Source organism: Mus caroli, chromosome 17 (genome assembly GCF_900094665.2).
Source record: "Mus caroli chromosome 17, CAROLI_EIJ_v1.1, whole genome shotgun sequence".
Lineage (NCBI taxonomy): Eukaryota > Metazoa > Chordata > Mammalia > Rodentia > Muridae > Mus > Mus caroli.
In genome coordinates this window covers 33058466-33077039 of record NC_034586.1, presented here as the reverse complement: position 1 = coordinate 33077039, position 18574 = coordinate 33058466, and the positions used below count along the sequence as shown (strand labels likewise).

Sequence of the window (18574 nt, the reverse complement as noted above, 5' to 3'; positions counted from 1 at the left end):
AAAAAAAAAAAAAAAAGGTACCGCAGGAGACAGGTGATGATGGCCTTGCATGAGGTAATTTAATAATGTAACCATTTTAGAGAATATAATATAATTATTAGAATATAATTATTAGAATATAATTATTAGAGTGAGAGCGAGTGGGGGGGGGAGGAAACAGCTGCCTCTCACACACAGTGTTCAGGGCTATCCCTTCCACTCACTACCAATAAGTGCCCTGGTGTCCGCCCACACTGCCACTGCCACTGCCTCTGCACCTGCCAGCCTCTTCCACTGAACACAGACTGATTCTTAAGTTATACTGATAACTTAAGTTATACAGACTTAAGTTAGTCTCTCCCAGTCTCTCCCTCCCTCTAGCCCTCTCCCTCTGTCTCCTCTCTTATAAAAAGAAAGAAAGAAAGAAAGAAAGAAAGAAAGAAAGAAAGAAAGAGAGAGAGAGAGAGAAAGAAAGAACTTACTGGATGCTTGCTTTCCGTTTCAGAGGGTTAGTCCATTACCATCCCGAGAGGAAGCATACCAGATAGATAGGCATGGTGCTAGAAAAGTAGCTGAAGCTTTAAATCATGATCCACTGGCAGAGGAAAGACAGACAGACAGAGGCAGACTGGGTCTGGCAAGGACTTTCAAAATCTTAAAAGCCACCCTAGGGACACACCTCCTCCAACAAGGCCACACCCCTAATCCTTCACAACACTGCACCAACTGAGAACCAAGCATCCAAAAAGAGGAACTGAACCTTAAGTGAATAAGTTACATGTCACAAAGTAGCCATCACTTTTCTCAGTACTGAAACAAAATACCTCAAAAAAAAAAAAAAAAAAAGGAAAAGAAAAGAAAAAACACTTAAAAGAAGTATCTTTTTTTGGCTCACCCTTTGAAAGATACACTCACTTCACCATGGCTGGGAAGGCAAAGTGGCTGGTCACACTGCACCCACAATTGAGAAGCAGAGAGTGGGGAGTGCTCCTCGTAGCCGGTCCCTTTTTATTCAGCCCGCACCCCAAGCCCACAGGAGCTGGCTAACCCAACAAGCCTGACTGGCCTGGAAGCCCCACCCCCAACCCCCATCACCAAGCCTCTGCCTCCCTAAGTGAGAGGATTGCGAGCTGAGACCAGGCAGATTTTCACTCGGGTGCAGGGGATTTGAAATCAGAGCCTCGTGCTTGTACAGAAAGCACTTTTGCTGACTGAGCGATCTCTCCGGCCTCAAATTTGCTAAGCTCTGTGATATAAAAAATGCAAAGTGAGCTGGGCAGCGGGGCCCATCTTTGATCTTGGCACGGGGCTGGGGGGAGGGGCGGGGGGGTCGTTTTTGGAGCTCAGAAGAGGCTTAGTCTACAGAGTGAGTTCCAGGATAGTCAAGGTTATGCAATAGACAAAAAAATCAAAACCACATCACTGAGCATGATTTAAGATGAGATAATATAGACAAAGTCTCCCGCTAGCATAGAGAAGAGCAAAGTGTGGCAGGATGACCAAGCAACAGGTTTTGAGTATTTACTGTTGTGGCAGACATAACCATTTAAGATCGGAGAAAAAATATTTGTCAATCCTTGTGAAGATGAATTTCAAAGAAAGAATGCAAGGTAATCAAGCTACAATTGTAAAAGATGGTTGCTCCTCGTTAGAATTCTGGCCAGATTCATCCTTCACTCTTGGCAGGTGAGTAAGACGAAGCCTGCCTGCCCTGTCTTCCTAGCCTTCCTGCCAATATGCAACCTCCTGTCAGATGCTGCCCCCTAGTGACCTTTTGGGGAACTGATCGTAGAATCTCGATCTTCTAGGTCTTTCTAGACTGCGGCCTAGAACTGTCAGCCTAAACCACAGACAAGGCCTGCTGGCATCCCCTAGTGGTGCAAAACGGTGCAACACGTATCGGGGATCCCATCACTCATCCCATCCAGCAGCTTGGTCCCTCTCCAGCCATAGAACACATAAGGGTACTGGGAAGCGGTGATGGGGAGGAAGGGGAGAGTAAGCAGAACCCTGCTACTCTTTAGTGTAGCAATCTCCTTCCAAAACGCCCCGTTCTACTCTGAAAAATCCTTTAAATCTACATTCGTTATTGGCCTAGAAGCAATGAGAGCTGATGGAGGTAGGTCCAGAAGAAGACAGCCACTCGTTATGAAGCAAGATGCTATTAAACAGTTGATGTGTCTAGGAAGGTGTTTCCTGAGAAAGGAGACGGGAGGGGGAGGGGGGCCGGGGGCAGCAGCAGACTCAGGATCTCCACTAGTATCCTTAGCATATTTCATGGGCACTGCCACACCACCACTACTATACTGAGAACCCATGGCTAGCTAGCTCTTAGCTCAGAAGCCATGAAAGGTATAAGAGGCTTTCTGTCTGCCCTTTGCATTGGGTACCTGTCAGAAGCAGTTAGTTAGAACATGCCAAACTCTGTAATCACACTAACCAAGGACCCCAGCACGTGATTTGTCTGTGGAGGCCTTATGCTTATGCGTCATTCTCAGCCACCTCTGTTAATAATCTTGTTATTAACAAGATAGTCAATAATCACTCAGTAGGCCTCTGAGACCTTAGCACAACTGACTCCATGATGGAAGTGCCATTCAGGATGTAAAACTCAGCACAAAGACAGCATCCCCCTGACAAAATGAAAACAAAGACTTACTCCATCAAAGTCTGTAGTTCTGGGGAAATCTCTAAATGTACTAACATTGCTGTCTGGCTTCTACAGATCTGCTTCTGGCTAACTGTTCTTGTTAACTGAAGTCTGTCAACCCAGAACATGGTTTTTGGTGTTTAAAAGTTCACTCAGAGAAAGACGCGGGCGACACTGGGAGCCTGGACGCTCAGTGTCACCCCTAGCCAGCTACTAAAGACTTTCTAGTGGCTTAAACCCATGTCTGAGCAGTCTTCTCGGGTGGATACTGCACCATCTGTATTTTTCCTGCTGTGTACGGACATGCTATGAATTACCAGCACCAAATTTCAACTCAGCAAGAATGTGATCTAGGGCTAGCAACTTTCATTAAACAATGTTTCCTGAGACCACCCAGGATCAAATGTATGAATATTTTTGCCTGCAGGCAGCCACCAGTGCTGGACACTGAACCTGGGTCCTCTGGAAGAGCAGCCGGTGCTCTTACCTGCTGAGCCCTCTCTCCAGCCCCTGCTTATTAGACTTCTAACAAATCAAGAACTTCATTTCAACCAGACCTGGTGGTGAATGCCTTTAATCCTAGCGTTCAATAGGCAAAGGCAGACAAAGTCCAGGCCAGACCCTACTACATAGCAAGACCGCCCCCCCCACCCCCCCCCCCCCCCCCCAAAAAAAAACCAGTATTGAGTTCTCTGAGTAACTGGCTTAATCTCTTCAATGGCTCATTCAGCCTGGCCTCACAGAAATCCACCTCCTGAATGCTGGCATTAAAGGAGTGAGACACCGTGCCTACTACCATTCCCTTTATAAGGTGTGAAGAGTGGAGACCAGAGGACAACTGTATCTTTCCTAACACAGCCTCCATTTTTTTCTCTAAGACTCACTAATTAGGCTACTGCGGTTCACCGAGTAGTCCCGGGGATCGGGGATCGGCCTGTCTTCCTCCCAGCTGGGTTTTCATAACAAGCCACCACACTCACATTTTTAAAGCGATTTCCGATGATCAACCTCGGAGGTCCTGTGCTACAAAGCAAGCTCTTTACTGATTAAGCAACCTCCGCGGCCCTAAACAATGTGTTTTAACACACCACGTTATATATTTCAAACGTGTGCAATTTTTGTCACTTACACCTAAATAAATAAAGCTGGGGAAAATTAAAATCTAATGAGGGCCGGGCATGGTGGTGCAGGTCTTTAATTCCAGCACTCCGTAGGCCTAGGCAGACAGATCTGGGTTCGAGGCCAGCCTAGTCAACAGATCGAGCTCCAGGAAAGCCAGGGCTACACAGAGAAAACCTGTCCTGAAATGAATGAATAAATCTACTAAGTAAGCTTAGTTGAGCCGAGAAAATTAAAATAAAAAATACTATAGTAGGCGCTTCAAGTTGCAAAGGCTTGACGATTGTACGCTTTTCTAGATTTGATAACCGACATTTCTGACCAAAACAAACAAACAAACAGCGACTTTAAAAGGTTTTCATGGGCTTACCGTTTGAGGAAGAACTGAGAGAGACATGGCGAAACCGGTCTAAGACGCCGGAATAGACGCAAAGCCAAGCCCACGGCGAAACACCCCAAGCCTCACCCATAGGGTGGGACTTCCGCTATCAAGGCTCCACCTTCTTAAAGGTTCCACAAAAACCGCTAGCAGCTGGGGACCGACCGTTCAAACACTTGAACCTATGGGGGACCATTTCACTCAAAGGATGGACTGTCAGATGGTATTAGAAATTATCTCGAGCTGGCCGTGGTGGCACACATCCTAACACTGCACTAGGCAGAGGCAGGTTGGTGTCTGAGTTCGAGGCCAGCCTGGTCTACAGAGTGAATTCCAAGAATGTAGCCAGGGCTACACAGAGAAACCCTGTCTCAAAAAATAAAACCAAATAAATAAATAAATAAATGATTTTTCCAAACTTTGTTCAGTTTAATTAAAAGTCATTGAAATCTGCTACGAGTAGAAGAACGAAGCTAAACGGTTTTAAAACAGCAGCAACGCAATAGCTCTAAGATAATTTTTATTTGTTGTATGAGATAAGGTCTTGTTAGTTAGCCCAGGATAGCCTATCAGTTCACAGCAATCCTCTTGTCTCAACCTGAAAAGCTGGGGTTAAAGGGGTGCACCACAGCCCAGCTCCGCGCGACGTCAGGGTTTCCTCTGCGCAGCCATGACGCATATCGACCAGCAGGTGGCACTGCGGAGTCGCAGGTGCGGTGGGACGACCCTTTACCCAAGGCTGTGGGGTTCTTGAGTTCCAAGTGTTTTTCCTGCTGTTGCAGTTACTATTACTACCTACTGATACATAATATTTCAACATAAAGATAAGCTGTAGCCGCACAGCTATCTGAACGTCACCACCAGTTATAGGCTGTTGTGAGCTGCTGGATGTGAATGTCTCTCCACCCCATAGCCAAATTACTTGACAATTACATCCTTATTCCAATGCCTGCACCTCTATCCGCTATATGGGGCCTTCAAGCTCATCTCTTCAATGGGTCCACTGCACCACAATGTTCAATGCCACTCTGACCCTGCCCACCCCCCTAACCCAATTACCTTCAACCTCCATCGTCTTCCTCTGGGCCTTCTCTCCTCCCTCCTCTTTACATTCCTGGTTTTCTCTAACTAACTTACTCCTCTTCCCAGACAAGAAATAAGACGCCTGCAAATTCTCCTCTCTTCCTACACAGGTTCTCAGCTTACACTACACTCTGAAGATGACCTATTCCTCTCCTCCCACCTCTATGCTAATGGTGCCCAATATCTCCAGCCAGCACCTCTTCCCCAAGCTGTGCTTGCATATACTGTCTGCATATACTGTCTCTGGAAATCACCCATAACAAACATGCCAAACTAGAGCCATGCTACACTCTGTTCCCTTACTCTACAACTCCATCACCAACACACACACACACACACACACACACACACACACACACACGAGAGAGAGAGACAGAGAGAGACAGAGAGACAGACAGACAGACACACAGAGAGAGAGAGAGACAGAGACAGAGAGACAGAGAGAAGCAATCCAACAACCTGTCCATCTATCAAACTGCCTTTTCCCCACTGGCTCTGGTTCAGTTTCCTCCTAGGATAGCTATAAAACCCACTGGTCACTTTCCCCTTCCAAATAAATGTCCAAGTTGCAAACACAGTGGTCTACAGCCAATTATTTCCCTGCCTTTTAGTCCTAGGGTTAAATTTTTATTTTTTTATTTTTATTTTCCAACAGGGTCTCATGGTGGCACTCTGGCTGGACTGAAACTCAGAGATCTGCCTGTGCCTTCCAAGCTCTGGAATTAAAGGTGTGCCCCACCACACCCAGCTCTATGGGTTTTCTGTCTTGTTTCCAGACAGGGTTTCTCTGTTTAACAGCCCTGGCTGTTCTGGAACTCACTCTGTAAGATAAGGCTGGCCTCAAATTCACAGATTCAACTGCCTTTGCCTCCCGAGTGCTGGAATTAAAGGTGTTAATTAATTAACCATGCCTACCTTCACGGATTAGTTCTTTAAAATGGGGACTGAAGAGCTGGCTCAATGGTTAAGAGCTGAGTTCAATTCCCAGCAACCATGTGGTGGCTCACAACCATCTGTAATGGGACCTGATGCCCTCTTCTGCTGTCTCTAAAGACAGCTACAGTGCACTCATATAAACAAACTAAATAAATGTTACTAATGTGGCCGGAGAACTCTGCAACCTCTCCTACCTCCTTGCACTCATTGCCCCAGAACGCGTCTTTACACCACCAATGCACACACTGCGTTTCGTCTCACTTCCACCTCCTTCTGTATGTTCTCCTCTTTCTTCGGTGCCCAGGGTTACTGTTCATGCTACACCGTTTCCTTCCACCCTCCTCTATGGTAGAAACAGCCCCTCAGCTAGAACACACTTCCTGGATCTGCATCTGTGGAACCCCTCTAGCCCAGTGTTTAGTTTGGCCTGTGCGAACCTCTCTGCTCCTCTAGGCTGTTTAGTCAGACTCGAGGAGACTGGCTTCCCCATCAGGGTTCCCATAGCACCAGAAACAGCTGATCTTTCTCAGCCTTGCACAACTGCACAAAGATCCAGCTTCCAGAGCTGTGAAGATGGCTTACAGGCCTGAGTTGGGACCACCAGCACTTAAAAAGCCAGCTGTTTGTTAACCTTAGCGCTTGGGAAATAAGTGGTAGGAAGATTCCTGGAGTTCATTGGCCAGCCAATCAATGAGCTCCAATCCAATGAGTGGAGATGGAGGGCACAGTGTCCAGCCATGTCAACACTTCCCAAGCAGGACCCCGGGGTCTTCTGTCTCTCTTCTCCCAGCATTTACCACTTTAAAAAAATATATTACTTTCATCACTCAACAAACCACAAGCTCCACAAGGGCTATTTATCCTTCTTAACCCTTAGCAGTGATCGACAAGTACTAATAACTCAAGCGAGACTGTTTGCGAGTCCTGGGGGGTTCACTCTAGCTACATGTGAGTAGCTAGCAGTGCTACTACTGTGCTAGCAGTGGTGGCTGTTCTATGGTCTGCTGGAGTTAAGATACTGTATTGAAAAAGAATATACAGAATTGGTCCCATGACCAGGCAAGTAGCTGCCGGCTAACTTTTGTTGGTTCCCTCCTTGGTTGAGGCTGAATGACTGAACTCACCTGGACCACTCACGGCTCGCTCCCTGCTTCAGAATGAGAGCTGTAGAAAGAAAGCTAGACTGGCTAGCTGCATGCCAGAGCCCAGTGCAACCACAGCCCAAGCGAGGGAGTGAAGACGGCTATGGTACCCGAGCATAGGAGGGAGGAATACTAAACACAGAATGCCATGTTCTTCTCTGTCTTTCCCCAGCCTCGGGCACTGACACAGTACACCAATGGCCTCTCTTCTCCCTGACCTCTCTGTCACTAAGACAGCTCTGCCTGGTATTGTTTTCCTATAAAATGAGCAAGATACGAACATTGACTGGGCACACATATCCCAATTCCTTTGGGAGTGAGCTGCCTCCAAATCCATGTGAGTTCAAAGCCAGCCTGGTCTACACGGCAAGTCCAGGAATGCAGTGAAATCCAAGCTTTAAAAAAAAATAATGGGCCGGTCGTGGTGGTACACACCTTTAATCCCAGCACTTGGGAGGCAGAGGCAGGCGGATTTCTGAGTTTGAGGCCAGCCTGGTCTACAGAGTGAGTTCCAAGACAGCCAGGGCTACACTGAAAAACCATGCCTCAAAAAAAAACAAAAAAAAAAACAAAAAAAAAAAAAAAAAAAAAAAACAAAAAAAACAGAAAAAATAAAAAGAGCCCATACCTTTAATCTTAGCACTCAAGAGCAGAGACACATAGATAGATCTCTTTGGGTTAGAGGCCAGCCTAGTCTANCTCTTCCGAAGGTCCAGAGTTCAAATCCCAGCAACCACATGGTGGCTCACAACCATCCTTAACGAGATCTGGTGCCTTCTTCTGGAGTGTCTGAAGACAGCTANAGTGTACTTACATATAATAAATAAATAAATCTTTAAAAAAAAAAAACACCAAAATAATAATAATGGTTCTAGTGAGGTCTCCAGCTCAAGTCCATACAGCTCCCCACGTCAACTCCACCCCAACCCAACTCACCCAAACGCCCATGGGGAACCTCGAGTCAGCAGAGGACAGGGAACACAAGCATCAAGGGGCAGACACAAACAATGTCCAACTAACTGTGTTTTGTTTGTGAGGCCAAAGAGCCCTAGATTAGAGACTGGATTTTTCTTAGTTGTGACTTTTCCTCCTTTCTGACATTCTGGGTACATAACCTTCCTGCAGAGTCACATGCTGTGGTTCTAACTCTGTATGGCAGTGCAGGTTACAGGACTCATTATGTCCTTCTTGGAGCCATTGAAGGGAGTGAACATTTTAGGAATTCATGGCCGGGGCCCTCAGCCTCTTCTCAATAGAGGTTCCTCTCTCTTGGTTGGCAGACTGGCGCTGGCGCTGGAGAACATGCTACTGACCCAGGACCTGAAGGAGATGCCTCTACAGAGCAAGCCACCCCTGCAGTCTGTGCTGCCGCCCGACTGGACAACACTGTGGCTGCCCCCTCCTTTTTCACCAGGAATTCAGCCCAGGGTTCTCATTTCCACTGGATACAGAGAACTCCTAAAGATGGCCCCAACAACCTGCCAACTTCTGGGTCAGACCTTAAACAGTCTGAACTCCACCCCAAGCCAGAGCAAATGGGCTCAAGAACCAGTTCTGCACAGCTGGCGCTTTTTGCTCCCATGCTCATTAATGGACCTGACGCGACTTAAAGAGCCGCTCTGCTCCAACAGTGAATGTTGTTTGCTGTAATTAAGTCTCCGCCTGCACACGTTTCATTAATTTTTTTCACAAGCTTTTTGTCATATTTACATTTCAGTATGAGTAAGTTCCAGAATATAATCCACAGGTTCCCAGAATTTGGAGAACCTTCACACACCCATCTTAATCCCAAAGTCTGTGCTCCATGAGGTCTGGGTCATGACCAGTCCTGGCTCCGGCACCATACAAAGGGTTTTGTACTTAGCACAGTCCCAGACACAGATTTGATAAATGTTCACTGAGTCTAGAAAATCCCTATAAAAAGCTTCCGTGGTGATACACCTCCACGGCTCCTTCACCCACAAAGCGCTCGTAAAACCAAGGCCAGGCAACAGGGGGTAACAGGACTCTGTTGAAGTCAAGGAGAGGAGGGCTAATACCAGGGGAGCCTTCCATAGACCTCCTCTGTCCATGGGGATTCCTAAAGTGCTATGTGAGAGAGTGGGCAGCAGCCTCAGATAGCTCTACTTCCCAAAGAGAATGAAGAAGAAAGGCAAAAAGCCTCCCACAGCGGTCAGCCCACACCGACCGACCGCTCTCACCTCAGGCCACCTGGGGAAGGGGCTACAAAGCAGACAATCTTTATTCACAATCAGGGTGGCAAAGGGAAGACCCCTCCAGCTCAGCCCAGAAGCAAAGCTGCCGAGGGGGATGTGGTACAGGTGGCGCTCAGCACTCATCCTCCCCGAGCAGGGCATACGGGTTCCGGGCCGTTAGGCAGGACCCAGGGTCTGAAGTTGGGGTGTCCTCATCTTCTCCCTCTTCATCTGCATCCCGGTCCTCCTCTCCTTCCTCCTCACAGGAGCTGCTCAGTTCCTCCTCTTCTTCCTCCTCCTCATCACCTGCCGGCCCCACCCTGCCCTGTGACAGCACCAGCTCTGCAGTCTCTGGGTGAGACTCCCAGGTGCCTGAGGAACACAAACAGATGTCTGAGCAAAAGAGCTGGGGCAGAGGTGAAGGCAAAGGCAAGTCTTCAAGTGCTGGCACACACCCCTCACACAATCCCCTACCTGCAGAGCTGACAAAGCTCCTGCATGCCCTCAAGTCCCCACAGCCACCTTGCTGAAGCCACGTCACCCATTTGCACATCAGTAAACTATCACCAGAACTGCCCAGAGTAGCCCTGGCTGGCCTTGAGGTCTACCCCGAGGCTGGCCCCTCAGTAGGGACTGTGGAGAACACGTGGGCTCTCACCTCTCTGTTCGCTGTAGCCAGGAGGGTAGAAACATAGGCTGAGGCGGCCGTCCACTGCCAGGCGAAGGAGGCTGTTGGCTGCTCTGTACACGTCGTTTCGAGCTGCCTTGGCCGTTTTATAACCACGTTTCTCTGCCCAAGCTAAACAGAGAAAACGGTAACAGTCAGGGACGCCCGGGAACCAGACTCCAGTCCCATCAGCCCCACACCCAGTCTTTTCAGTGTTCCACACAGTCCAGGGAAGAGTTCTTGATTGTAGCAAAGAAATTTAGGAGCAACCAGACAACTCCTTCCTTGGGGCCAGAATCTGAGTGGGGAGGACAGGGTAGGCAAGAAACAAAAGGGAGAGGCCAGGAAGCCCACCTTCACAGATGTCCCAGGCACACCAGGGGTGCTCAGCCGAAGGGTCCTCTGCCTCTGGGTGACGCAGGTGCAACAGGGCCTGCACAGGGATTCTGGAGGCCAGGTAGCCCACAGAAGTGTAGGGCTCCTGGATCTGGGCAATGGGATAGATTCCAGCCAGAACCTGTGGAAACAGCACTTAGCACCTTGCACAGGTCCACCCTCTCTCCTCCCCATCTGGATCCAGCCCCTTCTACCGCATACCTGCAGCTGCCTGGGCAGCAGAGAGGGGAAGATAAGGCCCGGGCAGTCACAGAGCTTCACAGAGGGGGTGAGAAAGTAGGTCTGAAAATACCGGGTGTGGCCTGGCGTTCTGGAGACACTCACCACCTTCCGCCCCACCAGCCCGTTGATCAGAGAGGACTTCCCCACATTGGGAAAACCTAGAAAGGCAATGCAAAGGACTGTGGGCCAGAGAAGCTGAGCAGTGGCTGGGGCTCCAGTATGGTAACACTGTGCTGGTTTGAATGAGAATGGCCCCCAGAGGCACAGATAGTTGAATGTTTGGCCCCTAGCTGGTGGGAACGTTTTGGGATGGACTAGGACAGTGGTTCTCAACCTTCCTAATGCTATGACCCTTTAATACAGTTCCTCATGCTGTGGTGAAGCCCCATCCACAAAATTACTGTTGCTACTTCCTAACTACACTTTTGCTACTGTTATGAATTGTACTGTAATATCTGACATGCAGGATATCTGATGTTCGAACTCCCCCCCCACCCCCCCCACACAAGGAGTCAGGACCCACAGGTTGAACACCACTAGTCTACCAAGTATGGCCTTGTTGGAGGAGGTATGTTACTAGGGGTGGGCTTTGAGGACTCAAAATTCCACATTAGACCCAAACTCTCTATATCTCTCTCTAGTCTGTCTGTCTATCAGTCAGTCTGTCCATCCATCCCCCCTTCCTCTCCTCCCTCCCTCTTAACTGCCTGCTGCCATGCTCCCTGCTATTATGGTCATGGATTCATCCTCTGAAACGGTAAACAAGCTCCCAATGAAGTATCTCCTTTTATTGGTTGCCTTAGTCGTGTGTCTTTACAGCAATAGAAAAGTGAGCTTAAGACTATACCACACTCAGCACGTCTACTTTTCTGCTGATCTACCTCCAGGCCCAGGATCCAGCAACCTGGAAGTCCAAGACACTGCCCTCGAGCTCCTGGTCCTGCATCTCAGTCACCTGATAAAAGCCCAGCCCTGTGGCATGCAGCTCTGTCCACACACAGCACCTGAGAGAAGATGCACAAGCTGACCAGCTCCTCCCCAGCACACCAGGCTACCTCTTCTCCAGGGGTAGCAGAGGAGACAGCTCCCCTCTGACTAGCAGACTTTTCTGTCCTCCTATTAAAACTCCTAGCCCAGTGTGATGACACGTGGCTGTAATCCCAGCACTTCAAAGGCTGAGGCAGAAGGATAGCTCAGAGCTTGAGGACAGTCTAAACTGCACAGTGAGACTGTTTCAGAAACAACAGAAACCTCACATAAAACAAAAACAAACCCACAGTCCTAAAGACCCAGCTATGTGTGTTACCAATTCCTGAGTTCCCCTTGTGACTGTCCTCTTGGTGTCTTATTTATCTTATAATATGTGCATTGAGTATGTTGTTGCCAGCATGTGTCGGTGTGAGGGTGTCAGATCCCCTAGGACTGAAGTTACAGACAGCTGTGAGCTACCAGTGCGTACTGGGAATTGAAAACCAGGGTCCTCTGGAAGAGCGGACAGTGGTCTTAATCCCTGAGCCATCTCTCCAGCCCCTTTGACTGAACGCTTGAACACAGACAAAAAAAAATGCACAGCAGCTTTGGAGATCCTAGTACACTGGGCTGGACCTGAGCACAGCACTTTCCTCGGAGTTGCATCTGCCCATCTCCTAATGCAGAGCCTCATCCTGACTTGGTGAGGTGAGTGTCCTTCCTGCTCCCTGCTCTCAAGACCCTCATGAGCATTCAGGGTAAGCCAATGCTAGCTACCCTGCAGCCTCTGGACTCTACCCAGGTGGACCCATGCAGAGGATGCTGTTTCTGGGATGGCCTCTCCTCCTCCTCAGGCTCCCAGCAGCTGTCGGCCCTGCTTCACAGATGTGAGACTTCAGGCACTGTGTCCACTTCACTTCCAGACTCTTCTTGGTTCCCATTCTCCTTCTGCTTTGCCCAGACTAACTGCTGCTCTACCTCAGCCCTCAAGCTTTCTCCTCACCTACCTTCTCCTGTTCTATGGCATTAAGTACTCTGCATATTTCCCAGTGGCTCCTTAAACTGAAAGCCCCAGTTCTCCTTTCTCTAAGCTCCAGACCCCTCACTCACAGCTATTGAGCCTCTCTCCACGTGGGACAGCTCCCAGCAGCCCCTTAGTTCTCTCCTCTCCGCTCTCCAGCCCTCCACCTGGCTTCTCTCCCACGTTCTCCACTCAGGAGTTCCAGCCACATGGGTTTTTAAACAAACATACAAACAAACAAACCACCTTCGTTTCTCTTTGCTTTCTCTGGTGCCAAGTACAGCCACCAGCACAGCCATTTTCCCCACCTTCACGTCATGTTTCTGTCCCAGCCCCCTATGCTTCCATCACCTCCCTCTGAGCAACTATTGGGGGGTGAGGGGCTGGTTTTCCTTTTTCTTTCTGAGATGGGTCACAACCTGTAGCCCAAGCTGGCCTGGAATTCACTACACAGTCTAGGCTGACCTCAAGCTCTCCTAATTCTCATGCCCTGGCCTCCCAAACTCTGGAAATACAGGGTGAGCACCACGCCCAACTCCTCTCAGCAGCTCTTGGCTGTCCTCCAGACTCGCATCTTCCCTTCTTGTCCATCTCCCACCCATCATTCACTCCACTCAGCAAAGAACAAACTTCTAAATGAAACCAGATCCTGCCGTTCCACCACTGGCTTCGAATGTAACTAGAACTAAGATCCAAACTGCCAGAGTAGAAGGCTGTCTCGGGGCTGAGAGAAATCATAGCCCATGCAAGACACACACAGTGGCTTCCAACAGTCCACAACCCCAACTTAAGGGGATTCACTGCCCTCTTCTGGCCTCTGCAGGAACCAGATACACACATATAATATATATATATGCAGGCAAAACATCAAAACACATAGAGGCCAGGCAGTGGTGGTGCACGCCTTTAATCCTAACACTTGGAAGGCAGAGGCAGGCGGATTTCTGAGTTCGAGGCCAGCCTGGTCTACAGAGTGAGTTCCAGAACAGCTAGGACTACACAGAGTAACCCTGTCTCAAAAAACCTTAAATAAAACAAAACAAAACAAAACAACAAAAAACCACACAGAGAAAAAAATCTGAAACAAAATAAAAGTCCACAAACATCTAAGATACTAATTACCAAGGTCTCTTTTCACCTCTTGTACCCTCTCCTGTACTGCAGTGGCGCTCAACCTTCCTCACACTCACACTGCAGTAAGCCCAACATACAGTTATTTTCGTCACTAATTTGCAAATGTGGTTTTACTGCTGTTATGAATTGTAATGTAAGCCCCTAACGTAAAATGAAACGTGACCCCTAAAGGGGCGGTGACCCACAGGGTGAGAACTGCTGCTTGAACAAAGCTCTTTTCCTTTCAGAGACAGGGTTTTGTTGTCCAGTGTAGACCATTCTGGCCTTGAACTTAAAGATTCGCCTGCCTCTGCCTCCAAGCGCTGGGACGGAAGGTGAGTACCACCAGGCTGAGCTTGTGACACAGTTCTTACCCAGGGAGATACTCCCTGACCATTCGGAAAAGGGCTCCCACCCAGGGGGGAGCTGACACGAGCTGGCCTCCAGCTGAGACCTAAGGACCCCTGTCCTAGAAACCAGTATCCACAACTGAAAAACGAGTACCTACGGGTTACTCAGAGCACCAGGCACTGCGAAGACTTAACAACAGTCACCACTGTCACCACTCTCATGACTTGCCAGGCCCTGTGAGGCTCAGCAGGCCACTGCTCACCTCCATCTTTAAACTGTGCATCAGCAACCTCATTCTCAAGTGACTCAACAGCTTAAGGACTTGATTGTGTTGACAGAGCCAACAAGAGACAGAACTTCTGCACGGCAGTAGGCACCCTTCTCTGTTCCCTCAGGGACAATGACAAAGGCTGTTCTTTGAAGGACATAAATTCAAACAGGCCTAGCTCCCTCCTCTACAAATACTGAAAACACAGAGTCTAAGAAGGCCACTAGGGCAGGCTGCTGAGTCCTTACCTACACAGCCAATAGTCACCACCCCGTCCTTGTAGCGCTCCCTGGAGGGGCCCGTGGGCTCCATGGCTGAGTCAGTCAGCTGCTCTACCAGTACTGCTGGCCCGTCTTCCTCCTCCTCTTCCTCACCAGAGACGTTACCCCAGGAGGCCCCGGCCACGTCCCTAGCAATCTTCTCACGCCAGCTGCTCAAGTCCACTGTTTGAAGAAGAAAAGAGAGGATGTTTCCCTCATCCCGGGGCCACGATGGTTCATGAACACACAGCTGATGTCACCATCATGCCAAGAATCATGGAGTGCCAATGTGTACTGTGGCAGACCAGAGTTTCCCCAGCCTTCTCAGGACCCCACTCTGGAGTCACAGATGGAGTCTCTCCATCAGCACATCTACAACTACTCAGGACATCAAACCACAGAGGCCCCTGCCCACTCCTGCCTCTCTCCTTCCCACCATCTGGCGAGGGGTGGGGGTGGGGGACCTTATTCTACAACTTTCCTAAGTGTGTATATTAGAGGGGCATCCAGAAATGAGCCCTTGAGCCTTCCCTCCAAGGACTACATACCTTTCCCCACAGTGATGGCTTCACAGGCTCTCAGCAACTGCTCTGGTCCCAGCGCCCGAGTCCATCCTTTCCCCCGTCTCCGATTCTTCTTCAAGACTGAGAGAGTGAAGATGTGCCTCTTTCTCCTGCTGCCCTCAGGCCCACATCAGGTACCCTTGCCAACCAACCTCTCTGTTCCCCAACCCCTGCTCATCTCACCCCCAACATCTTCTCTGCAGCTCACTCACCACCACCAGGCTCCTGTGCAGTGCGCGTGTCCCGAGGGAAAGAGGTGAACAAGACGATGTGGAGCTGGGGGTAGCGCTGGTGAAAATAATGCTTCCAGGCAACCACGAGAGCCGGCGGGGCCAGGTCCACCTTGTTCAAGACCAGCACCAGGGCCAGCCCGAGCTCTCCAGTTACATACTCGTAAAGTGCTGGTGGGAAGTTCACAACCTGTGACACAATTGGTAAGAGGACAGAGTGACAAGAAGCAAGTCAAGAGTTTGCTGACCCCAGCTCCCTGTCACCACGCACAGCTCTGGCGGAAGTAGACTCTGTGGTGAAAACAGTTAACCCAGCCACACCGAGCAGGGAAGGCAACGCAGGCGTTAATAACAACCTGGGCAAGTCTCAGGGAACTTCCTGCAGGTCATGATGAGAGAAATGGAGGCAAGTCTGACAATGTCTAAGTGCACTGAGGTGATGACAGTCAGGAACAGGGACCAGGTAAGAAGTAACACCTGCTTCTATGTGCACACAACCATGTAAGTGTACACACCTGCACAGCTCTATGCACGCGTGTCCATGTCTGTGTTAGGTGTGTATGGCTGTGTACATCATATGTGCGGGTGACAAGGATCAGAGATGAATATAAAAAGCTCAGCTCCTGAGGCTGGGGGTGTGACTCAGTGGTAATAGCTCAGGCCTAGTACACGAGCAAGATGCAAGGCCCAGGGCTTCATCCTCGGTGGCAGAGCAGAGCAAAACAAAAGGAAATGCAAATGGTGTCATCGCCTGAGGAACATCAAGGTTGACCTCTGTGGCTTCCCAATTCCAAGCATACCTACTACAAGTGGGATGGCAAGCACCTGCAAATCCAGAGCCTTCACACACACCCGCCAAACGGTGTACAAAGATCTCTCTGAGCCAGCCAGCAGTGGTGGTGCACGCCTTTAATCCCAGCACTCGGGAGGCAGAGGCAGGCGGATTTGAGTTCAAGGCCAGACTGGTCTACAGAGTGAGTTCCAGGACAGTCAGGGCTATACAGAGAAACCCGGTCTTAAAAAAACTAAACAAGCCAGGCAGTGGTGGCGCACGCCTTTAGTCCCAGCACTTGGAAGGCAGAGGCAGGCAGATTTCTGAGTGCGAGGCCAGCCTGGTCTACAGAGTGAGTTCCAGGACAGCCAAGGCTACACAGAGAAACCCTGTCTTGAAAACCAAACAAACAAAGATCTCCCTGCCTTCCAATTCCTGCCTCAGAACACTCTCATACTAGAATCATCCCCTTTCCCCTTGCAAACCTTTCAAAGTCCTCACCGGATGTCGGATGTCAGTAATGAGCAAGACGATGTCAGACATCTCTAACACCCGCCACAGCTGCCTCCATGTCTGAAAAGATCAGAAGAGAGACGGTCTTCAGTCTGGCTGCTGCCTGAACCAGGACACTAAGATCACAGTATGTCGACTCCAGTCAACACGCCACCATCACCTCCAGATTGTGCTCAAAGTAGCTGAGTTTCTCCGAAGTGTACGCCCCGTGTATCTTCCCAAGGTATTCCTGGAAGCTCCGCTCCTCCTGGCTCATTAGCTGTTCCTTGGACATCTCATAACTCCAAGGAGGCCGCCGGGGAAAGTCCAGGACTGGAAAACAAGGAAAGAGACCGGATAAGCATGAGGACTTTTTCTGGACCCCTTCTCTGGCCAGCAAGTTCCCCAGGCTGATGGCATACACAAGTAGCCCTCACTCACCTGAGCCAGGCTGATACACTTCCCGAATATCCAACTCTAACACTTCAGCACTAACCGGTTGCAACACTTGCTCTCTGGCCGCTCTCTTTCTCCTCTCCACCTCCTCACGGCTGTCCCGTTCAAAATGCAGCCGGTATCTAAGGGGAGAGGGACCACACATCTAGTGGAGTCCTGTGACAAACAATCTCCTCTTCTGACCACAAAACTGCAAAGGTTCCTCTCCTGGTGTTCAAGTCTCCTCTAAACAAACTCTTGACAGCCCCATTGGAAGGCAAGATTGTGGCCCATCCAGGGAGAACCACCTTTCTTGGCTTCCAGCCTCACTAGTTCCACTTTCAATCCTTCATCGGAAGCTTTTCCTAAGGGTGAGGGCGGGGGAACTGCGGCCAGCGCCCTTCTCCTTGGCTTACCGGTTGGGGTCGTAGCCTCTGGGCCCCAGGCCCTGGGACGGTTGCTGGTTGAGCCTGCGGATATGATGGGTCACGGATTCCCCATCCGACGTGTCCGTCTGCTCCTCCCGCCGCTCCCGGCTACCGCTGCGGCTGTTGGAACTGGAGCGCAGCCCATCTTGGAGCCCTGAGGGGAGGGGCCGGTGACGCCAGTATACACCGGTTCTTAGGGGGACCTAAAGCCCCCCCGAGCCGGTAGGACAAGCTCTTCTTCAGCCGCCCCAACTTCTCCAGAGGCTCCATCCTCCCAACCGCGCAACCCAAGCCCGTCCCGGATTGGGCCTGGAGGTCGTCACGGCGCCCTGTAGCAGCAGCAGCAGAAGCAGCAGCAGCAGAGTTTCCCATCCCCCACCCTCCACCCCTCCACGTCCCGCCGCTGCGGGAAATCCCACCGTGGCAGCCCACGCGGGATCGCGAGAGCCCACCCACCCCCCGCCCGCGATGCCCCGGCACAGCCCTCCTCCAGAGCTGCGCAGCGGCCCCGCCCCCTCCCTGACCTCGCTTCCGCTCCCGCTTGTCCTGCAGCTGCTTCTTCTTCTGCTTCACGCTGAAGGGCTTCTTCCTCGGCATGGCCCCCGGAGCCCCGGCCCGCCCTCCGCCGAGCTCCCCGCCGCCGCAACTGACTCCCCCGGGCAGCCCCCGCCGGCGGCCCGGGGCCCTGGGGAGGCGGGGCCGCGGTGACGTCAGCGGGGAGCGGCGGGGAGCGGGGCGGCGGGGATGCAAGCGGTGGCACGTGAGAGTCCGCGGGTCCGGGATGCACCGTGCGGCGACCGGGAGACGCGCGTGGGAGGCCCGAGCCGACTCCGTCACGGGCGCTACCAAGTGGCAGTCGCGGGAGGGGGGACGCGTGTCACCGCCGCCCGGCGCTCCCGGGAGC

The 18574-nt window shown here is 50.6% G+C and overlaps 1 protein-coding gene across 1 annotated transcript; it reads right to left on the bottom strand.

Annotated features, from left to right (window-relative positions):
• Positions 1–9504: 9504 nt before the first annotated feature.
• Gnl1 (G protein nucleolar 1 (putative)) lies at positions 9505–18507 on the bottom strand. The gene is made up of 12 exons (XM_021149109.2): positions 18195–18507; positions 17659–17824; positions 17249–17385; positions 16989–17140; positions 16817–16888; positions 15526–15733; positions 15299–15394; positions 14739–14933; positions 10748–10926; positions 10505–10667; positions 10142–10282; positions 9505–9855 (listed from the first exon to the last, which is right to left on the bottom strand). Exons 1-12 carry the CDS (start codon positions 18265–18267, stop codon positions 9617–9619), a joined length of 1821 nt encoding a protein of 606 aa, XP_021004768.1. The 5' UTR covers positions 18268–18507; the 3' UTR covers positions 9505–9616.
• Positions 18508–18574: the final 67 nt, after the last annotated feature.